Genomic DNA, 22,987 nt, shown 5'->3' on the forward strand with positions numbered 1-22,987 from the left:
TCCATTTCTCTAGGAGGTGGGTCAAAAAGGATCTTGCTGTGATGTATGTCATAGAGTGTTCTGCCTATGTTTTCCTCTAAGAGTTTGAGAGTGTCTGGCCTTACATTTAGGTCTTTAATCCATTTTGAGTTTATTTTTGTGTATGGTGTTAGGGAGTGTTCTAATTTCATACTTTTACATGTACCTGTCCAGTTTTCCCAGCACCCGTGGCAGGCAGATTCTTAACCACTGCACCACCAGGGAAGTCCTGGAAGGTGGATTTTTAACCACTGGACCACCACGGAAGTCTCTGACTTCTGTTACCATGAGTTCAACGGTAATTTAGTGTAAATAAAAATGCTCTAGCTCTATTCAGTGCAGGGCTCTAAATCTCTAGCTTCAACACTTTCTTTTGTCCAACCACTGAGGGATACGATGGTTAGACTTGGAATGTCTGACTATGGAGTCAGATAGTAAGAAATCAGAGTTCTAGATACTGGAAACGATCACTTCAATACATCACCAGGCCACATATCAACAAGCTTAATCACAAAAGGTTTTTGAGGGAAAGAAGTTGAAGTAAACAATATCACTGAAGCATTGCAGACCTATCTGTATTGGTGGTTGATTTGCCAGGTAACATGGCTGTTCCTCAGTTTTCTCACCTGTTAAACAGGAGGCAGGATGAGATTCTCTCTAAGGTTACTTCCTGTTGTGAAATACTATTACTCTAAATAACAGTTTAGAGAAAATTACAAAACGTGTCCTCATACCTCTTGATAAGCCCAAACAATACAGAAAACAAAAATGTCCCCTTGTAGACCCATCTCTTTGTGCCAAGTAGGGAGAAACGGGGGACAAACACTAAACAACCCCCCCACCCCCGGCCAAAAGGAGTTAAAAAAAAACAACGCAATGTATACTTATGGAACCCTTGCTAGGTTTTATGCAGCCATGTTCAAGAAACATTGTTGGAGACCTACTATGTGCAAGACACTGTTTAAGTTGTTACTTTTCAATTTTAAAATCATAATTATTACTTTTCTAGCAACTCAAATCTGAACTGGTGAATATCGCCTCGGGTGGGCATAAAATTAAACCCAAGGTCAAGGGAGACAGTCTACAGACAGACCAAAAATAAAACGCAAGTGACATCATTAGAGACTTCGGCAAAAATGCCAACATATTGCACAAAGATCGAAGGCAAAAAAAGAGAAACATTTTTGGTTAATACTAGGCTTTTGAGCATTTCGTGTGCTTACGAGGCCCGTCCATCCATCCATCCACACCACACTTCTTAACCATGCTATTCTAAACCGATGACAAATCCAGCTTTAGCGCGGACAGGTCGCAGAGCGCGGTCCCCACACAGTCCCACAATCCCAGACCCCGCTGCCAACTCTCCTCTCTGGGAAGGAAGGAAGCTTTTCCCCTAGGGTGACCGTAAAGTGAAGCAGCATCTCCAATCTCTCCGTCCAATGAGAAAGAAATGTTGGTCCATATAAATAAAGATATAAATGCATACGTACAAGGAAAAGGGTGGGAAAAGGGGAAAGGGAAGCTCTTTTCCTTTCTTTTTAAATTTCCCGCACCCCTTTTCCACCCCGCCTCTCCACGCCGGCTCCACTTCAAGAAGCAGCTGGGAAGACTGGTGGACCGGGAAACGCACTGCAGGGTGGTGGTGGGGAGAGAGTATTTGGAAAGTAGGCGGGACTGGCTGGATGAATAACTCGGGGTCCGATTTTTCCTGCCTTCGGCGGCAGTTCCTCCTCCGCTTCTTTACTCTACTGCACACGCGGCTTGGCTCTCGGCCCTCGATTACTCCGGCCTATCACCCTGGGATGCCGCCTGCCGCCGCCACAGCCGCGGCTGCCGGGCTTGTGGGATCCGCCGCGGAGTCGGAGCCGGATCCCGAGCAGCGGCGAGAGCCGTGGCCTGAGAGTTAGAGGGGCGGGCCGGCTCATTCCTGGGGTGGGTGCTGAGGACTGGCGGGCGAGAACCCGGGGGCCACCGCCCCCCCCGCCCCCATCCCCCCTAGGGGTGAGGGAGTGGACACTCGGAGCCCCTGAGGCGGAGGCGGCGGCGGCGGCGGGGGGAGCCGGTCAAAGGGGGCGGCCCCTGGCGGCGACGCCCCCAGCCCAGCCTTGCCTGGCCCCACTCCATCCCCAGCTCCGGCCCGATCGGCCCGCGGGTGACGCCGGCTGGGGCACAGAAAGGCGCTCCGAGGGGGCGGGCGGGTGAGCCGCCCCTCCCGGGTCCTTCCACGTCCCCTCCCGGGAGGGACCCATACCTGAGCCCGGACCCACCCCCACCCGGGGCCACGCTGGATCCGCCTCCCGGGCTGGGTCCCGCCCGCCGGCTGCAGGTGGGCAGCAGCGCCCGAGCCGCGGGCAGTGGGCGGCGGGGAAGGAGGTGAGCCGCATCCGCGCCGGCTGCCGCTCGGGTCCTTGCCCCCGCTGCTGCGCTCTCCTCCTCCCCTTCCCGCAGGCAGGGCGCGGAGCCGCGCGCCCGCCCCGCCGCCGCCTTGTCCCTCAGGGGCACCATGGAGCTCTCCCTGTCGTCCGGAGGAGCCGCGGAGGCGCTCTCCTGGCCGGAGATGTTCCCGGGACTGGAGTCCGATTCGCCGCTCCCCCCGGAGGAGCTGGATGCTGTTGTCCCGGTCAGTGGGGCCGTGGCCGGTGGCATGTTGGATCGGATCCTTCTGGAGTCCGTGTGCCAGCAACAGAGCTGGGTCCGGGTGTACGGTAAGGACCAAAGGCCGTCTTAGAGGCTGATGTTTCGTATCTTTGCTCAGGCTGAAATTCATTCCCTGGTCTCAGTCCCCATCCATCCTGGGTCCGTTTCCCACATCCCTTTTGGTTCTGGGGTGCATTTCTGACAAGTTTCTCCATACTAGTACTTGAGGAGAGAGATGTGACTCAGTATGGTCTTTGGACCTTTTCAGGTACCTGCAGTAAATTTAAGGTGGAGTTGGGCTATGTAGACTTAATTCTCAGGTGGTGACTTCAAGGGAAGTGTCAGCTGATCTTCCAGAACACACCGTGAAATCAAATGAATGGCGTTTCATTGCTTTCTCTGGAGTGAGGCAAGGCTGGAAACTAAGATATTATGAAAAAGCTTAGCAGAGGTTAAGATAATAAAATAAAAATCAGAAGCATTTATTTGGTGGGAAGTCTAATTCTATAACCTCTTTCTGAACCTCACTTTCCAAAGGCAAGCATTTAGTCCAAGGGGTGTGGATTGTTTCAGATTGCACTATTGTTCGTGGTGCTCTTTGTAAAGTGACTGGGTTGCTACTCAGCAAGTTAAAAAGTGATGAACACACTAAAACTTTCCCTTTCTGCATTCCTAGTAACCACCTCTTTAATTAAAACTGAATGATGAGATTCTATTATGACGAGCCTTGTGGCAGCATTAAAACCATGCTGGTTTTGAAAAACCATAGCCCAAGGATTTATAGCCTGGCATTCAGGACTGAGCTGTGGCTTTCCAAAATATTGAAACGTCAAGGTGTTTATCACTTACCTCACAGGACTATAAAAGACATTAGTAATGTGGCTGAGTATAAGATTGCAAATATGAAGCACCTGAGATCAACACAATGTTAAGATGTTATCCTGCAGTCATGTGCATCTAAGCCTGTTAGTGATCAAGTACATTGTTGTTGTTTTTTTTCATCCTGAACAGGATATGTGTTTAGTATTCAAGAGTGACTGTGACTTTGAAGTTGTCTTCCTGGATAGTTCAGTTGATTTCAAGACTTTAAGTCTATCACCATGAGAAAGATCATAGACTGGGAGTCCAGAGATCTGAATTTTTGTCTCAGTTCTTCCACTAAATGACTATGTGATTTGGAGCGGAGCAGGTCACTTTTTTTGACGTCTCATTCCTCTTCTGTAAAATGAGTGGATTGGATTAAATAATCTCTTAATGGTCCTTGTAGCTCTAAAAATCCATCAATTTTTGTAACCAATTCTTAATTGTATTTTGCTGGATGTTTATAAATGTTTCTTGATGTTATTTTAATTAACTGAAAGAATTAAAGCAAGGAAGTGGGAGATGACGCAAGGTCACCCAGTTCATTCTCAGCAGATTAAAAACTTTAGTGCCTGATTTTTCCACCCACCTGCTGTTCCTACTTAGCAGATGGTTTATAACAAAGGTTGGTGAGAATCTGAAATTGAGCTTGAATTAGAGTATATTGTGGTTACAACTTTTTCCTATTCTATCCTTCCTGTCCTTATACACTTCTTTTGCATATTGTTTTTTATATGAAGTTAGAGATAGGGCCTTGTTACTGCAAGAATATGTATATATGACAATTCAGTATTTCAGTGTCGAACTATTCTGTGTGGATTTTCTAGACCTAGTGTTAACTACCTTCTTTGCATATAACCTATAAAAGTATGTGCTTGTTTTTGTAGTCCATTCCTAGGGCTAGGTTTGTGTGTATATTCTTAAATATATATGTATATTCTCTCTCACACACACATATATAGTGTGCATTTCAAAACCAATTTGCAGACTTTCTACTGCACTGTAACTTTTTTGTCTTCCCTATCAATTAACTAGAAGTTTTAATTTACTGTTTAGTACTGCTACTTTCCTTCCTCTAAGGCAGCTCATCTTGGGTACTACTTTATTGTCTTTAGTTTGATGTAAATATTCCAAAACTATCTGAACGAGTCTTGGCTTTTCTATGTCCTTAGCTAGTTTTTAAGTTGCCTGTTGTATAGCTCTTTGAAAAGCTTTGAAGTAAAAAAAAATAGAATGTAGAAAATCAATTTGGAAAACAGTTCGTTTTGGTTTTCTCGTTTGTTTTGTGTGTTCAAAATCCTGATTGTTTTGGAACATCAAGGTTCTTTTACCCAATTGAAAGAGACTGATGAGTGTACTCAAATGTTTTTTAAAGAAATCCAGAAACTAGTCTAGAGCATGCAACTGGTGGTTGAGAACCTGGGTTTTCATTCTGGCCTTGCCACAAATTGTTGTTTAACTTTGGGCAAGTAATTTTAAGTCCGTGGGTCTAGGTTTCTACATAAAATGTGGAATCTGGAGTAAATGTATCTATGGTACATTTTAGTTTTAGAGTTTTCTGATTCTATGGCCTACCCTATTATTTAACCTACAACTTTGCCTCCCAATTCCACCCTGACTCTTGGGGCCAGGCATCAAGCAAGCCTTTATTACAGTTAAATCATGACTATCAGGATTCTGGGGAGCACTTTTATCAAAAGTTCAATGAACTGAGTTTTGAAAGAAGGAATGTTGAAGGCAGATGTATATTTATTTGGAATGTTTTCACAAGATAGGGAGGTGGGGATGGGGATCTCAGATCTAGCTCATTCAGTTTTGAGACCTAACCTAGAATAGACCTGTGGGTTTTAAAGATAAGATGCAAAGTAAGGAGCTGTATTAAGTGCTCTTGGCTTCTGGCTATGGTTTATATCCTTTTCAATATACTTAACGTTTGAAATCAGTATGCAAACAAACAACAACAAGAACAGAAGTAACCCCTCTCCCCAGATATCTTAACAGAAACTTCTGTTTATTTACTTACAGAAACTTTTGGAAACAATATTTTATTAGTTTGCCTCACAAAATTTGAAGACTGGGCACTGTTTTTGAGTTTGCTACTGATAGGGCTGGCTCTTTGGTGGATTATACCTATATTCAGAGTTTTGTGTACTGTCATGATTGCAAACTTTTTGGAATATGTCCAGAGCTTTATAATATGTAGACCTATATTTAGAACACAAACAAATGCACATTTTTGAGACACAGCCAAGAGAAAATAGTTATGCTGTGCTATTCTTCATTTTCTTTTAGTTGTAAAATGTTTCATTTGTTTTATTACAATATTATTATAAGTTGTGCCCATGCCCGTCAAGACTATAATATTTTTGACACCAGGGAATCTGTCTGTCTTGTTTATCTCTGTATTCCTATCTTGCCACTCCCTTCATTGTCACAGTGTCTAGCAGATCGATGCCTTCCCCATGGTAAGTCAGTGTGTGCTGAATGTTGATCCATCTGTCCTTTGACTATCCAGATCCCAACCTGACTGACTGTATGGGTGGTAGAGTAGCTTAAACAAAGGCATGCCACAAACAGCTAAATATGGATGCAGAATCCAAGAGCATCAAATGCAGAACATTTTTCAGATATTTATAGCCTCAAAGTGAAGTCAATTGGCTGAAAAAGCTCAGCAGCCCAGCAAAAGGAAACGGGAGCGGCAAAGCCAGCCTCACTGTCTCTGCTTTCTGGTAAACAATGAGGACGTTAAAATTAACTACTTTACCATGAATGGATGGTGAGTGAAGGGCAGTATTTGGGGGAAATTAAAGATACCAATCTCCAGCAGTGCCCCCATTGGAGCTCTGCACCCATCAGTACAACAGATCTGCAGGTGTATGCACAGATGTGCTTTTAAATAGCTAGAGGGGAAATATAGTTCTCATAATGAAGTGATCACCAAGAAACCATATTGTTTTTAATCTTAATAGTATGGGCAGGACTTATCTAAAATATTCAGTTAATAAAATAACATCAATAGTATTGCCTACCATTAAGCTAATATATAGCTCATTGTTTATCAATGATTGATAGGGACCTCCTGGAAAATTTCTAAAGGCTGGTACTATTTCAGCAAGCAGAAGAAACAGGGAATTAATCATACTGCATCAAATATAATATAATTCTAGAAATATGGCAATGGGAATTTGGTAAGAATTTCTCATGAACTGGATATGAGTTGATGGGGGCAGAAGTCTTACCTGGTTGTAGTAAGTAATATTGCTTATACTTCATAAATTAAAACAAAGGATGATTTAATTTAAAAAAGTATATTTTATTGCATTTTTAGAGAACATGTTTCTATGTTTACTTAAAATGTTGCCACCAGTAACAAGTCCAAGAAGTTATTTTATTTTGGTCCAGTATGAATTAGTTATGACTAACTCACTGGCCTTATACAGAATGTTCTTAGCATAATTCACTTTGAATATTCTCAGCAACTCACTCATTCTTTTTTAAAAAAATACTTATTATTATTTTTAAAATTAATTAATTTTATTTTTGGCTGCATTGGGTCTTCGTTACTGCACGCGGGCTTTCTCTAGTTGCGGCGAATTGGGGCTACTCTTTGTTGCGGTGCATGGGCTTCTCATTGCGGTGGCTTCTCTTGTTGCAGAGCACAGCTCTAGGCGTGCACGCTTCAGTAGTTCTGGCACACGGGCTTAGTTGCTCCGCGGCATATGGGATCCTCCCAGACCAGGGCTTGAACCCATGTCCCCTGCATTGGCAGACGGATTCTTAACCACTGTGTCACCAGGGAAGTCCCACAAATCACTCATTCTTACACGTCTTACATATGCACCCCATGACTTCTGTTTTGTGGTAACATGTAGATAAATGAAATTGCTCAACCAAGACTAAAAGTTTTATGTGCTCTAGCTAATTGATTGCCAGAAGAAAATCAGTGACTATGTATTCATAGTCAAAACATGTTCTTGTTACTTAGGTGTTTTAATTTCCTCAAATACTATTAATTGAACTTTTACAAATGAGTATTAATGTTTTAGGAATCCTTGGGATCTTAAGCTTGAGTTCAGTACTCAAGGATGGGGACTTCCCTGGTGGTCCACTGGCTAAGGCTTTGGGCTCCCAATGCAGGGGGCCCAGGTTCGATTCCTGGTCAGGGAACTAGATCCTGCACTCCGCAGCTAAAGATCTCACATGCGGCAACTAAGACCCAGCACAGCCAAATAAATAAATAAATATTTAAAAAAATATTTAAGCCCATTCATTAAAAAAAAAATACTCAAGGATGGGGCATTGACTTTGAGTGTTGACACATCATTTTCCCATAATCTCCAATACATTTTATACACAGTAGGAGTAGACAGTTCTCCACTGAAATTAAAGAGAACTTCCAAGAAGGCCTAGGTATATACTGTTTATTTTAAATTATATTGATTTCAAATAGCCCTCCATTTTTTCCTTCAAGAGAAAATTTATGTATCTCATTTAAATTATGTATTCTACTAGTGTCACAGATGGTGGACAATTTCCTTTACAACATCTTAGTATTTTTCTACCCTCTATCATGTTGGTTTATTGCTATTTCATTTTCAAAGAACGAAAATATTTTTTGCAGAATAGAAACTATACATCCACAATCCCTTGTCCAAAACCGTTTGGACTAGAGTGTTTCAAAATTCAAAACTTTTGATTTTAGAAAATATGGTATATATAGTGATATAAACCCCCTAGTGGTATGTGGAGCAACATCAGTCATGTTAATATTTCTGCAGTTAAACAAATGGACATTCATGCTAAATATGGTATAACACTATACACAGCATGATGTCCGAGCAGGTCAGATTTTACTGCTAGAGAAGTTATGAAAAAGAGTGTTCAGAGCTTTTTGGATTTAGGAATTGCCGGTATGGAATTGAGGATCTGTACAAATTCTCTGATGTAAATAATATGAAGTTCTAGAATGCCCCTGTTTATCTGAGAATAGTTTGTTTATAACGATTGCTTTTATCTTCTTCAGATAATAAGATTCAGTATATGCACTTTAAAAAGTGAGGTACAGTTGTGTCCTATTATGATGAATGAAATAAATTTTTCTGATTTGCTAAGGAAAAGAAAAGGGATTTATATGACAAAGTAGGCTTTACTGAGATTACTGAGGAAGTGGTAGCAAGGCAGTGGTTTCTTACACTTTGTTTTATTAGAAAGAAGGATAAGGTAAATTGAAGTGGAGGGTTTATGTAATTGTTTTTAGCAGTTGCTCTCTGGAGTAGCACAGAGTGATTTGATCACCTTTTAAGTAGGTGAACCACAAAAAAGCATTGAACTAATGACTGAGTTAATCCAGAAAAAATCCAGCTGTCTGCTCCCTTGTCCCACCCTATTGGAAAGAGAGGTGTTCGGTCTTGTTAACCAGGAGGAGGAGTTTGAAGTGTGCTGAGGGCACTCTGCCCTTGGCAGAGGGATAATTGCTCTCTGATGTTTGTTTCTTCCCAAAGGCTATCAAGTGCTTCTCAAGACCTGTTGGTAGAGAACCTTTTACAAGTTTAATGTAGCGGTTTTCTTGTGGAAGGCAGCCATCAAGAAGTACACGATATGTAAATAGTAGGGAAAAAAAGATGTCCTGAGGCCCAGCTCAGTGGGGTTAGAGAGGATACGGTAAACAAAAGAAATAAAAATTGAGCCCTTGAAAGCATGACAAAACTTCATTTGCTGCCCTGTGACAGAGAAGTTATCATCTTCCTATCTCTATCAGCAGGGTTCAGGTGTTAGGAGTCTTGAGTTTTACCTTCCCTTACTCAGTGTAGTTACATTAATTAGTTGTCTGTGGCCACTTTGCTCATAAGGGTCCAGTTTAGATTCTGATTGCATTCTTATTCCCACATAAATTGTCTTCAACTTGGCTCAAGTTCTATTCATGTTGTGTCATTTACAGTAGGCTTTCTAAAAGTATCCCCTCCCTGCTCCTAAGTCTGAGACATTGGTAATACTTGCAGATACTGTTTGGGAGAGTGAACATTTAGAGAGGAAAAATTTAACGTAAGGCAAGAAAACAAAGTTCAGAAGAATAGTGTGAAGAGTTAAAAAGTGTAAAAAGTTGATAGTCCTAAATATTTTTCAAAATAATCCTTTAAGTTTCCTCATTAAGTAAACTGACTCAGGAAATTTAGCTTATTCCCAAAATTGGAGACAAATTCCACAGTTTGTCAGGATTAGAACTCTTAACCTCAGATTCCTCAGCCTCCTGTTATAGCTTCTAGATCTTACTGCTTTCCCTTAGGGAGATGGCCTTTCAAAGCTGAAGGTCAGTGAGAAATACCAGATTGTTAGTTTCACAGTCTTTAAGGGAAATGCTGGAAGTACCATTACCTAGGTAACAGAAAACAAAAATGGTCAAAACATCCAGAAAGTAGGAGGATGAGAATAATCTCATAGTGATCCTTAAGAGGTAGATTAGAGGGCAGACTAGATCTTTTCCTAAATTCTTTATTCTGCCATTAGAGTGATGTTTTGAGGAAATTTGAATGTTTCATTTATGATCCTTAGAATCCTGGATAATCCTTAGTAACTTTATACCTCCCTTTTAATTTCTAACTCCTCTGATTCATATTATTAAAAATTTAATACTATTTTCCTAATTATGAATGTAATCCATGCTTAATGTAAAGAACCCGAATTATAGGAAAAGCCAAAGAAAATTAAAATCAGCTATAATTCCACCTCTTAGAGATAATTCTTCCTTTAATATTTTATTCCAGTTTTTTCTGTGTACAGATATACTTGTTTGTACATATTTGGTATCATACTGCATCTATTTTATATCCTGCCTTTTTCTAATAGCATATTTTCTTATGGCTTTGAAAATGTTTAAAATTTTTTCAAATATATTTTTATTTTTCAATGTAATTTTAAAAATAGGAAATACATTTCCTTCTTTCAGAATTCAAAAGGTATAAAAGGATATGCCATTAGGTCTCTCTCACCCCTCCTCCCCACCCGTCACTTGCCATCTGGCAGGCAATCATTTCCCTCCCATGTAATGAATAAATGTTGGAAATTTTTGTGTATCCTTCCATACCTATTCCAGGCATATAGAAATAGATAGATAGATAGGTAAAAACTCTGCCAAGAGTGGGATCCAAGAAATTTAGTTTAAAAAAATTCAGGGGGGCTTCCCTGGTGGCGCAGTGGTTGCGCGTCCGCCTGCCGATGCAGGGGAACCGGGTTCGCGTCCCGGTCTGGGAGGATCCCACATGCCGCGGAGCGGCTGGGCCCGTGAGCCATGGCCGCTGAGCCTGCGCGTCCGGAGCCTGTGCTCCGCAACGGGAGAGGCCACAACAAAGGGAGGCCCGCATACCACAAAAAAAAAAAAAAAAAAAAAAAAAAATTCAGGGTTTGGGAATTCCCTGGTGGTCCAGTGGTTAGGACTCCGCACTTTCATTGCCGAGGTCACAGGTTCAATCCCTGGTCAGGGAACTAAGATCCCGCATGGCCAAAAAAAAAAAAAAAAGGATGGGTCATTTTGTTGTGAGGTTAATGAAATGACTGGAACAAACCCCCAAAGGAAGTTGGTTGGGTGTTCTGGGGGTCTGGAGCCAGTTGTTGTTAATTGCTTAGTATCTGAATTGATAGTATCATAGTTTTTACTGTGTATATGCTTTTTTCTCCTTTTTTACAGAATTGTTAACCCATTATAGGAATTGATCTTCAGCTTGTGTTATTCCTCCCTCACATCTCCCCTCCACACACACTTATTAATATATCTTGGATATATTTTCCTGTCCATTTGTAAAGTGGTTCCTCGTTCTTTTTATGGCTGCATGATGCTTGAATGAATCATAATTTATTAAACCAACCCCCACATTTTGCTGGTGCAAATGATAGTGCATGAATTATCTTGGATATAATTCATTTTGTTTGTGTATATCTATAACAAAAATTCATGGAATTGCTAGGTCAAAGATAGGTGTATTTGTAATTTTGAAAGATATTCCCAAATTGCTCTTCTTAGGGGTTGTACCTATTTATATTTCTCCAGCAAGGTATGAGAGTGCCCATCTCCCTGTACATAGGGAATTATCAAGGATTTTAAATGTGACAATCTAAAAGGTGAAAATTAGTCTTAGTTTAATTTTAATTTTTCAAATCTTACATTACGTGTGATTGAATATCTTACAGAGCCATTTAAATATACCTTTTTTTGTGACCGTACATATCTTTTGCCCATTTTTATTGGGTTGTTGGATCTTTTTCTTAGTGATTTGCAGGAACTCTTAGTATATTAAGAGCCCTTTGTCTGCCATGAGTTGCTGGTATTTTCTTTTTTTTTTTTTTCTTTTTTGTGGTATGCGGGCCTTCCCCTGTTGTGGCCTCTCCCGTTGCGGAGCACAGGCTCCGGACGCGCAGGCTCAGCGGCCATGGCTCACGGGCCCAGCGGCTCCGCGGCGCGTGGGATCCTCCCATACCGGGGCGCGAACCCGGTTCCCCTGCATTGGCAGGCAGATGCGCAACCACTGCGCCACCAGGGAAGCCCCTGGTATTTTCATTTATCTTTTTTTTTTCTTTTCCTCTATGAGGAAATTATTTTTATGCAGTTGAATGTATCAGTCTTCTTTTTTTTTTTTTTGCCACACTGCATGGCATGCAGGATCTTAGTTCCCTGACCAGGGATTGAACCTGTGCCCCTGCAGTGGAAGCGCAGATTCTTAACCACTGGACTGCCAAGGAAATACCGAATGTATCAATCTTACGGCTTTTTGGTTTTATGTCCTAGTTAGAATGGCCTTTCCTATTCTAAGGTTATAAAATAATAATGGTTTGTCTAGTACTTTCTTGTTTTTATTTTTACATTTAAACCTTTGATCCATTTAGAATTCATCCTGGTATAAGGTATGAGATATAGATACAATTTCACTTTTAGAAAGATGGCTTTCCAGTTATCCTAGCACCATTTATTGAATAATTAATTTTTTCCCCACTGATTTAAGATGACTCCTTTATCCTTCATTAGATTGCCATATACATTTTGGTTTATTTCAAGATTTTCTGTTATGTTCTGTTGGTCTGTCTATGTTCATGTGCCAGTATCACACAGCTTTATTCCTGAGGCTTATATGAAAATATAATTTGTTAATAACTAATTGAACATAACTGATTTAACCATTATCCTATTTTAAACATTAACATTTTTCAAAAATTTTATATTAGCAGTCTATTGATTCTCTTTGTGCATAAGTGTTTGAACTTCTGACTGTTTCCTTAGGCTGAATTCCTAGAAGAGTATGTTTTTAAAGGCCTGAGACTTAGTGCCAAATTTGTGTGACCTTCCTGGAAAGCAGTTCTTGCCACGAGTATATGAAAGTATGGCTCATAATTTTAAGTCCTACTTCTGTATTGCTACTTTCAACATATTGAAGTATGTTTGCATAGATTTCATGTAGTGCCTTAAACGTTTTTTAGCACATGTTAAACGTGTTCAGAGTTCTATTGTTTATAAGACTGACCTTCAAAACTGAGTATTTTCCTCAATGGTACTCCTTTTGATTAATGGCATATTTCCAGGTGAATGAGGGGAGCATGAGTATAGAGTCAAAGCAGTTGGTCTGCTAAAGGTCAAATCCATGACCATGGCCTTATTTATACTACGTTAGCCTCTCCAACTGAAATGACCTGACACGGATACATAATGTTCTAGATACTCTTAGAAGAACATAGTTGGTGGCTTTCATCTCAGCTGATTGTGTCCTCCTTCTACTCTTTGTTTCTCAGAGTATTAGAAGGAATTGACATCAGTGATTTGAATATAGGTTCGTTTAGTTTTAGCTGGATGAATGACTGAGGTGTATACCTTATATAGCAGTGTGTTAATGCTGAGTTTTTAGCATGGGATTCACTTAGGTATGTTCTAGGGAAGTTTATAATGTCAAAGCCAAATTTGAGGAATGGCAACAAGAACTAACATTAATGACAAAAGTAATTTAAAATATTTCTTCAAAAAAAAGGGCAGGAATAGGAATTGTTTTGAAAAAGCATAGTTTGTATAGACCATTAACCAGTTAACCAAATTTTCTTTTTTTTTTTTAAGGACTTAATTTTTTTTTAGAGCAGATGTAGTTTCACAGCAAAATGAGAGGAAAATAACAGATTTCCCATATATCCCCAGTTCCCACACATACATAGCCTCCCCCATTATCAACATCCCCAATCAGACTGGCACATTTATTACAGTTGATGAACCTACATTAACACATCATTTTTACCCAAAGTCTACATTAGGGTTTACTCTTGGTGTTGTACATTCTTTGGGTTTGGACAAATGTAAAATGACATGTATCCACCATTATGGATCATACAGAGTATTTTCATTGCTTTAAAAACCCTCTGTGCTCTGTCTGTTCATCTCTTCTTACCCACTACACTGCTAACCCCTGGAAACCACTGATGTTTTTACTGCCTCCGTAGTTTTGCCTTTTCCAAAATGCTATATAGTTGAAGTCATACCCAAATTTTCTTTTATCCATTAGTCATTTGTTTAGCATGTAATACGAGCACACTTAGAAAGGAACAAAGTAGTTTTAATAGTGACATAGAGCAGTTTGAGTGAAATGAAGAATCCTGTATCCAGTTAATATTGTGGAAGTTTGTAGGAGATTTTGTTTGATTTAAATTTGGGCAGGATATACTATATAAGTATCTTGTTTTCCTATGTTTTCCTTAGGCTTGACTCTTGTACAATTTTCTATGTATTTGTAGATTTCAAGAATACCCCCGAGTGAGGAAACCCAGGGTCTTTCTGGTGCACGTTCCTATTTTGAAATGGGCCAGTTTTGCCCAGTGGTTGGTGATTAGCCTGTATCAATGAACCTGAAAAAGATGCCCAGCATAGTAGCTACCAACTAAGAAAAGACGTGGTTCAAATCTAAAAAGTGACTCTACTTTTAGTATTTTCTGGCTTCATAAAGACTTCACAGTAGTTTTCATTTTTAGAGAAATGAAGATTTATTGCTAATTTTTGAATCTTGTTTGATAACATGGTTAAGAAAGAACAATATCATATGTGGTGATTCCTATTGAAATAGAAAGATTCTTTAGAGGATTTAATATGGCCATATTTCTTGTTGTTTTATTTAGGTCAGAAAGTCTTAAGTCATTCTTTTTCAAGCACCCCCTAAATCAGTTTGAGGAAATTTTTAGTAACTTGCACTTTAGGTTATGTTTTTGGTGTACATCTTGATTGTCATATCTTGAGAAATAGTCATATTACCTTGTGAAGCTGGTAATCTTTCTTTGACTGTAGCTTAACTGGCAATGATAATGTTTTGCTTATATAACCAGTAATGTTATTCCATTTACCTGTGAGCATATTCTATAAAATGATACCTTTTTACAAAGTTGCTTTTTTTCCTACAGTCTGAAAATACCCTGTATTTTTTTCAATAAATTTATGAAAAATGATAAGTCTTTTCTCCATTTTATTGGGAAGTAATCATGTAAAGTTAGTGATTTAAAGATTCTTGGTGGAGTTACATTGGAATATGAGTAAGATTGGAACTGAGTTACAATCCAGTACTTTTTTGGGAAAAATTACCCTATCTCTATTATCCAAGTTCGTAGTTACTGTTTCCAGTTTAATATAGTTGTGTTAAAATATATCACGAGCTATTTTTTATAAATTAAAAAAATATATTTATTTATTTGGTTGTACTGGGTCTTAGTTGCAGCAGGCGGACTCCTTAGTTGTGGCTCGAGGGCTCCTTAGTTGTGTCATGTGAACTCTTAGTTGCAGCATGCATGTGGGATCTAGTTTCCTGACCAGGGATTGAACCTGGGCCCACTGCATTGGGAGCATGGAGTCTTAACCACTGCGCCACCAGGGAAGTACCTATCACGAGTTATCAAAGTAGCATTTTTATGCTTTTCTAAGTTCTCTTAGAATTTAGCAGTATGTCTTATCCTAGCTTCTCTGCCTTTTTTGGAGCCATGTATGTAAGAATGGGTATTGAGTTCTTCATTGGTGAACTGAAGGAATAAAAGTGAGGATGCTAGAGAGAGTAACCAATTCACTGTACAATTCAGTAACATTAAATATATTCACAAAGTTTTGTAACCCTCACCACAATCTATACCCACTTTTGAGAAACTGCCACTTTTCCACAACATCTGCACCTTTTTACATTCCTACCAGCAATGCACAGGGTTACAATTTCTCCACATCCTTGCCTACACTTGTTATTTTCCTTTCTTTTTTTTTTTTTTTTTTTTTTTTGTGGTATGCATGCCTCCCTCTGCTGTGGCCTCTCCCGTTGCGGAGCACAGGCTCCGGACGCGCAGGCCCAGCGGCCATGGCTCACGGGCCCAGCCGCTCCGCGGCATGTGGGATCCTCCCAGACCGGGGCGCGAACCCGGTCCCCCTGCATCGGCAGGCGGACGCGCAACCACTGCGCCACCAGGGAAGCCCCTCCTTTCTTTTTTTATTAAAGCCGCCTTAGTCAGTGTGAAGTGATATCTCACTGTGGGTTTTTTTTTTTTTTATTAATTATTTTATTTATTTGGCTGCGTCGGGCCTTAGTTGCAGCACGTGGGATGTTCGTTGCAGTGTGCAGACTTCTCTCTAGTTGTGGTGTTTGGGCTCCAGAGCACTCTGGCTCCGTAGTTGTGGCACGTGGGCTCTCTAGTTGTGGCACACAGGCTCCAGAGCACAAGGGCTCAGTAGTTGTGCCTTGTAGGCTCTCTAGTTGTGGCACGTGGGCTCAGTAGTTGTGGAGTGTGGGCTTAGTTGCCCCGCGGCATGTGGGATCTCAGTTCCCTGACCAGGGATGGAACCCACATCCTCTGCATTCCCACCAGGGAAGTATCCTTATTGTGGTTTTGATTTTCATTTCCCTCATGATGAGTGATGCTGTGCATCTTTTCATGGGCTTATTGGCCATTTGTATATTTTTTTTGGAGAAATGTCTATTCAAATCTTTCTTTTATATTCTTAAGTAGATATATTTGTATTTTTCAAATTATCAGTGATAAATGTTAATTATCCTATATAGTAATCTTAACTCTAATAACAGTGACAATCATAAGCATGATTATAAAAACAATAATGTAAAACTTCTTGGCTGCTTACCATGAGCCAGGCACAGTTCGAGGTTCTTTTTTTTTTTTTTTGCGGTACGCGGGCCTCTCACTGTTGTGGCCTCTCCCGTTGCGGAGCACAGGCTCCGGACGCGCAGGCTCAGCGGCCATGGCTCACGGGCCCAGCCGCTCCGCGGCATGTGGGATCCTCCCGGACCGGGGCACGAACCCGCGTCCCCTGCATCGGCAGGCGGACTCTCAACCACTGCGCCACCAGGGAAGCCCTCAAGGTTCTTTAGGCCTATTAATTTATTTAATCTTCATAACTACCTTATGAGGTAAATGCTATTATTATCCTCATTTTATAGATGAGGGATCAGAGGCGTAGAGATATAAAGGAACTTGGCCAGGATTATGGAGCAAGTAAGTGGCTAGTGTGAGATTTGAACTCAGGCAGTTCAGTCTTGAGTCTGTGTTCTTAACTACTGTATAATTTCGTTTCTTATAGATAAGAACCTTAAACTGGTATTATAAAAAACATTCACTGTGATATTTGTTAATTTGAACCTTGAAGTTTACTTATGTGTTTTATACAGCACCATAACTATAAAATAATGACATTTGATGTGCTGGATATGCTTTGGATGTCGTGATGTTATTGAACATCTTCTTAGAGTTGTCCAAGTTTTAAAAACTGTAGACAACATGAGGAAGCTGTACGTGGTTGAGTGGTGTGAATATTTCTATATTTAAAAAAGGTTACACAAAGTCTATTAGTGATCTAAAATTTATGTATTTTTAGCAGTAATACAAAATATAAAAATAGTTTTTTTTCCCCAATAATGCCTTTGTCGGCCTCTTATTGATGTTTGACCAAGCCAGTGAGAATACTGAAATTTAAGAGAGCACACAATCATAAGAACCATGAATCATATTCATCTGGGGCATAGCTTTATTCTAGGATTTACACTTCAAGTGCCTCTCCCCTTTGATATCAGAAATTCTGAAAAGAGAATCCACTTTCAGAGAGCCAGGTAAACCCAAGCATTGATCAGAGCTTGGCCATATAAGAGACATTTTAGGATATTTTTAGAATTCACATGTTCTTTTCCAAAAGCCCAGGAACACTGGCCTCTCATTGCTCCTGATTTGTTTTCATGTTAGTTCCTCCTGAACCTGGTTATCTTTATGGTGCATATGCTTTGTAGTTTAAAAATATCCTAAGGTTTGTATTTCAAGGACTCAGAAACTTAAAGCATGATTTAAACACAGCAAACTGTGAATCAGTTCTGAAATTTAACTTTCCTGCTAATGAATTGCAGTTCTTCAAAATCTGTGATTCTTTGAGTTATGGGCAGTATAGCAATGGGAAGTGAGTTATTTTGTTACATTTTGATCTAATTCATACGTCTTAAAAAAACCAATTTGATATAATATATTTGACATACAACAAACTACACATATTTAAAGTGTAATTTGATATGTTTTGAAATATATAAATAACTATGAAACCATCACCACAATCAAGAAAATGAACATCTATTTCCTCTAAAAAGTTTCCTTGCATCCCTTTGTAATCTTCCTGCCCGATCTCTGCCACCACATCACCAGACAAACACTAAACTGCTTTTTGTCTTTATGGGTTAGTTTGGATTTTCAAGAATTTTATATAAATGAAGTCATATAACATACACTTATTGCTAGTCTGGCTTCTTTCATTCAGCACATTTTGAGATTCATCCATGTTGTGGCATGTATCAAGAGTTAATTCATTTGTATTACCTAGTAGTATGCCACTGAGTAGATATTCCATGATTATTTATCAGTTCACCTTTTGTTGAACATTTGAGTTGTTTCCAGTTTTTTGGCTATGACAAATAAAGCTTCTGTGAACATTTGCATTCAAGTCTTTGTATAGACATATGCTTTTATTTCTCTTGGGCAGATACCTAAGAGTAGAATGACTGGGTCATATGGTAGGTTTATGTTTAACATTTTAAGAAACTGCCAAACTGTTGTCCTAAGTGCTTGTGTCATTTTACCACCAGCAGGATATGACAGTTCCAGTTTTACTGCCTTACCAACACTTGGTATTGTCAGTCTTTTTAATTTAAGCCCTTGTAGGAGATGTGTAGCAATATCCAAAGTGGTCTTAATTTGCATTTTTCCGATGACTAGTAATGTTGAGCATCTTTTTGTATGCTTATCAGACATTCATCTATCTTCTTTAGTGAAATGTCAAATCAAATCTTTTGTCCATTTTTAAACTGGGTTTGTCAGTGGACAACAGGTCCTGCTGTATAGCACAGGGAACTGTATTCAATGTCCTGGAATAAACCATAATGGAAAAGAATATAAAAAAGAATATATATATGTATAACTGAGTCACTTTGCTGGATAGCAGAAATTAACACAACTTTTAAATCAACTATACTTCAGTAAAAAAAAAATAGATTGGGTGTGTCTTATTGAGTTTATATAAGTTGTTTCTGTATTCTGGATACAAGTCATTAATCAGATATGTGATTTGAAGTTGTTTTTTCCCGTTCTGTGACTTACCTAATCATACTCTTAACACTGTCTTCAAAGAATAGTATTTCTTAATTTTGATGAATATTTTATTTTCCTTTTGTGGATTGTGCTTTTCATTTTTTTTGTTTTTTTTTTTGGTACACGGGCCTCTTCACTGTTGTGGCCTCTCCCGTTGCGGAGCACAGGCTCCGGACGCGCAGGCTCAGCGGCCATGGCTCATGGGCCCAGCCGCTCCGCGGCATGTGGGAACAGGGAACTGTATTCAATGTCCTGGAATAAACCATAATGGAAAAGAATATAAAAAAGAATATATATATGTATAACTGAGTCACTTTGCTGGATAGCAGAAATTAACACAACTTTTAAATCAACTATACTTCAGTAAAAAAAAAATAGATTGGGTGTGTCTTATTGAGTTTATATAAGTTGTTTCTGTATTCTGGATACAAGTCATTAATCAGATATGTGATTTGAAGTTGTTTTTTCCCGTTCTGTGACTTACCTAATCATACTCTTAACACTGTCTTCAAAGAATAGTATTTCTTAATTTTGATGAATATTTTATTTTCCTTTTGTGGATTGTGCTTTTCATTTTTTTTGTTTTTTTTTTTGGTACACGGGCCTCTTCACTGTTGTGGCCTCTCCCGTTGCGGAGCACAGGCTCCGGACGCGCAGGCTCAGCGGCCATGGCTCATGGGCCCAGCCGCTCCGCGGCATGTGGGATCTTCCCGGACCGGGGCGCGAACCCGTGTCCCCTGCATCGGCAGGCGGACTCTCAACCACTGCGCCACCAGGGAAGCCCTTTTCATATTTTACTTAAGAAATTTTTGTCTAGTCCAAGGTTGTAAAGATTTTCTCCTGTGTTTTCTTCTAAAAGTTTTATAATTTCACGCCTGTGATCCATTTTGATTTTATTTTTGTCTATAGTGCAAAATAAGGATTGAGATTTACTTTAAAAAATATGGATATCTAATTGTTCCTGCACCATTTGTTGAAAAGACTGTTTTTTCTGCACTCAAATGCTTTTGTACCTTTGTTGAAAATCAAATATACATGGGGTCTACATCTGGTCTTTGGTATATTCTGTCTTTCTATTGTCTATCCTGATTCACAAGCATACTATTTTGATTACTATAGATTTCTAGTAAGTTTTGAAGTCAGGTATAAATCCTCTAACTTTGTTTTTCTTTTTTCAAAGTTATTTAAGCTATTCTAGATCATTTCCATGCCTGAATGAATTTTAGACTCAGCTTGTCAATTTTATACAGAAAGCCTGCTGGGATTTTGATTGTTGTTGTGTTGAATCTATAGATCAATTTGGCGAGAATTAATATTTTAATAATATTAATAGCAGTACGTCTCTCTGTATTTTGTCTTTTAAAATTTTTCTCTACAAAGCCTTCAGTGTGCAGGTCTTGCACATCTTTTGTTAGATTTACCCCTAAGTATATTACAATTTTTGAGGATGTTGTAGATAGTATATTAAAAAAATTTAGTTTCTAATTATTTGTTGCTAGTATATAGAACTAAAATAGATTTTTCCATTTTTGTCTTCTATCCTGCAGCCTTGCTAAATTCACTTGTTATTTCTAGTGGATATTTTGTAGATTCTATTTGCTTTTTTATACAGAGGATCATATATAATGTCTGCAAATAAAGAATGTTACTTCTTTTCATATCAGGATGCCTTTTATTAGCTTTTCTTGCCTGATTACACTGGCTAGAACCTCCAGGATAATGTTTAATAGAAGTGGTGAGAGCAGACATCCTTGCCTTCCTGATCTTAAAAGGAAAGCTTTCAGTCTTTTACTATTTAAGTGTGATGTTAGCTTTAAGTTTGTTTGTGTTTTTGTAGATGCCCCTTACCAATTTTAAGACATCCCTTTCTATTTCTATTCTTGATAGTTTTTTTCAGTCAGGAACGGATGTTGTCAAATGCATTTTCACCGTCTATTGAGATGATCATATAGTTTTTCTTTTTTAGTCTAATAATATTAATTATAATTTTTTTTTTTTTTTTTTTTTTTGGCTGTGAGACTTGCGGGATCTTAGTTCCCTGACCAGGGATTGAACCCGGGCCACCACAAGTGAAAGCACCAAGTCCTAACCACTGGACCAGCAGGGAATTCCCTAATTACACTGATTTTTGAGCCTTAAACCAACTTGCTGTTCTTGTATAAACCCTACTTGATCTTGATGTATTATTATCTTTTTATATGTAGCTTGATTTGTTTGATTTGATTTGCTAAAATTATGTTAAAGAATTTTGTATCTGTATTCTTGGAGGAATATTGGTGTGTAGTTTTCTTGTGTTATTTCTCTGGCTTAGGTTTTAGAATGTGCTGACATCACAGTATGTGTTGTAAAGTATTTCTTTCTTTTTTGATTTTCTGGAAGAGTTTGTGTAGAATTGGTATTATTTCTTCTTTGTGCTTTTGGTACAATTCATCAGAGAAGCCATCTGGACCTGGACTGTTCTTTGTGGGAAGATTTTTTTCACTTCAAATTCAATTTCTTTAATAAATATAAGGTCATTTAGGTTATTCATTTCTTCTTGATGAACTTTTGTTGTTTGTATCTTTGAAGGATTATGTCCATTTTGTCTAAGTTGTCAAATTTATCAGAATAAAATTGTTTATGATATTTCCTTATCCATTTAATGACTTCAGAATCTTTAATGATGTTACCTCTCTCATTCCTGATATTGTAAATTTGTGTCTTCCCTATTTTATCCTCCATCAGTCGGGTAGGTTTAAGTTTATCAAATTTATTGGTCTAAGAAAAAGCTTTTGGTTTCATTGTCTTTTTTCTATTTTTTCTTCTTTCAAATTTTACTGATTTCTGTTCTGATCTTTATTATTTCCTTTCTTCTGTCTACTTTGGGTTTCATTTGTTATCCCTTTGCTAGTTTCTTAACGTAGAAGCTGAGGCCATGGATTTGCATCTTTTCTTCTTTTCTAATAAAGGCATTTCCATGCTGTAAATGTTCCTCTAAATACTGCATTAGCTCCATTCCCACACATGTGGGATGTTTCATTTAGTTCAAAATAATTTTTCATTTTTCCTTTGGTATCATCTTTGACTCACGGGCTTATAGAAGTTCATAATTTCCAAATATTTGAGGATTTTCCAGGTATCTTTTTGTTACTAATTTCTAATTTGTGGTCAGGATATACTTTGTATGATTTGAATCCTTTTACATTAACTGAGACTTGTTTTATGGCCCAGAATATAGTGTGCACTTAAATGTGTATTTTGCTGTCATGGAGTGGAGTGTTTTATAAATATCTATTAGGTCTAGTTGGTTAATAGTGTTGTGCAAATCTTCTATATTCTTCTTGATTTGCTATCAATTATTGACAGATTTGTTGAAGTCTTTGGTATAATTGTGGATTTGTCTAATTTTCTCTGCAGTTCTATCAGTTTTTTTCTTTTTTTTGGGCTGCATTGGGTCTTTGTTGCTGTGTGTGGGTTTTCTCTAGTGGCAGTGAGCGGGGGCTACTCTTCGTTGTGATGTGCGGGCTTCTCATTGAGGTGGCTTCTCTTGTTGCAGAACATGGGCCCTAGGCACACAGGCTTCAGTAGTTGTGGCTCATGGGCTGAGTAGTTGTGGCTCACGGGCTCTAGAGTGCAGGCTCAGTAGTGGTGGCACACGGGCTTAGTTGCTCCATAGCATGTGGGATCTTCATGGACCAGGGCTTGAACCTGTGTTCCCTGCATTGGCAGGTGGATTCTTTTTTTTTTTTTTTTTTTAAATCTTTAAGATTGTGTTTATTATTTATTTATTTTTTTAAACATCTTTATTGGAGTATAATTGCTTTACAATGGTGTGTTAATTTCTGCTTTATAACAAAGTGAATCAGCTATACGT

The 22,987-nt window shown here is 38.9% G+C and overlaps 1 protein-coding gene across 3 annotated transcripts in view; it reads left to right on the forward strand.

The window, feature by feature from the left end:
- The first annotated feature begins 1,810 nt into the window (after nt 1–1,810).
- Nucleotides 1,811–22,987, forward strand: part of RASAL2 (RAS protein activator like 2) — a 382,125-nt gene continuing 360,948 nt past the window's right edge. For 2 of the 3 annotated variants that reach the window (XM_007105300.4, XM_007105301.4), the window contains exon 1: nt 2,438–2,723. In XM_007105300.4, coding sequence (XP_007105362.1) covers nt 2,522–2,723 — 202 coding nt within the window. In that variant the 5' untranslated portion in view covers nt 2,438–2,521. Of the gene's footprint in view, nt 2,724–22,987 lie in introns of all 3 variants that reach the window. The other variant, XM_028488596.2, reaches the window with a different exon arrangement.

This window comes from Physeter macrocephalus, chromosome 4, assembly GCF_002837175.3.
Source record: "Physeter macrocephalus isolate SW-GA chromosome 4, ASM283717v5, whole genome shotgun sequence".
In the NCBI taxonomy this organism is placed as follows: domain Eukaryota; kingdom Metazoa; phylum Chordata; class Mammalia; order Artiodactyla; family Physeteridae; genus Physeter; species Physeter macrocephalus.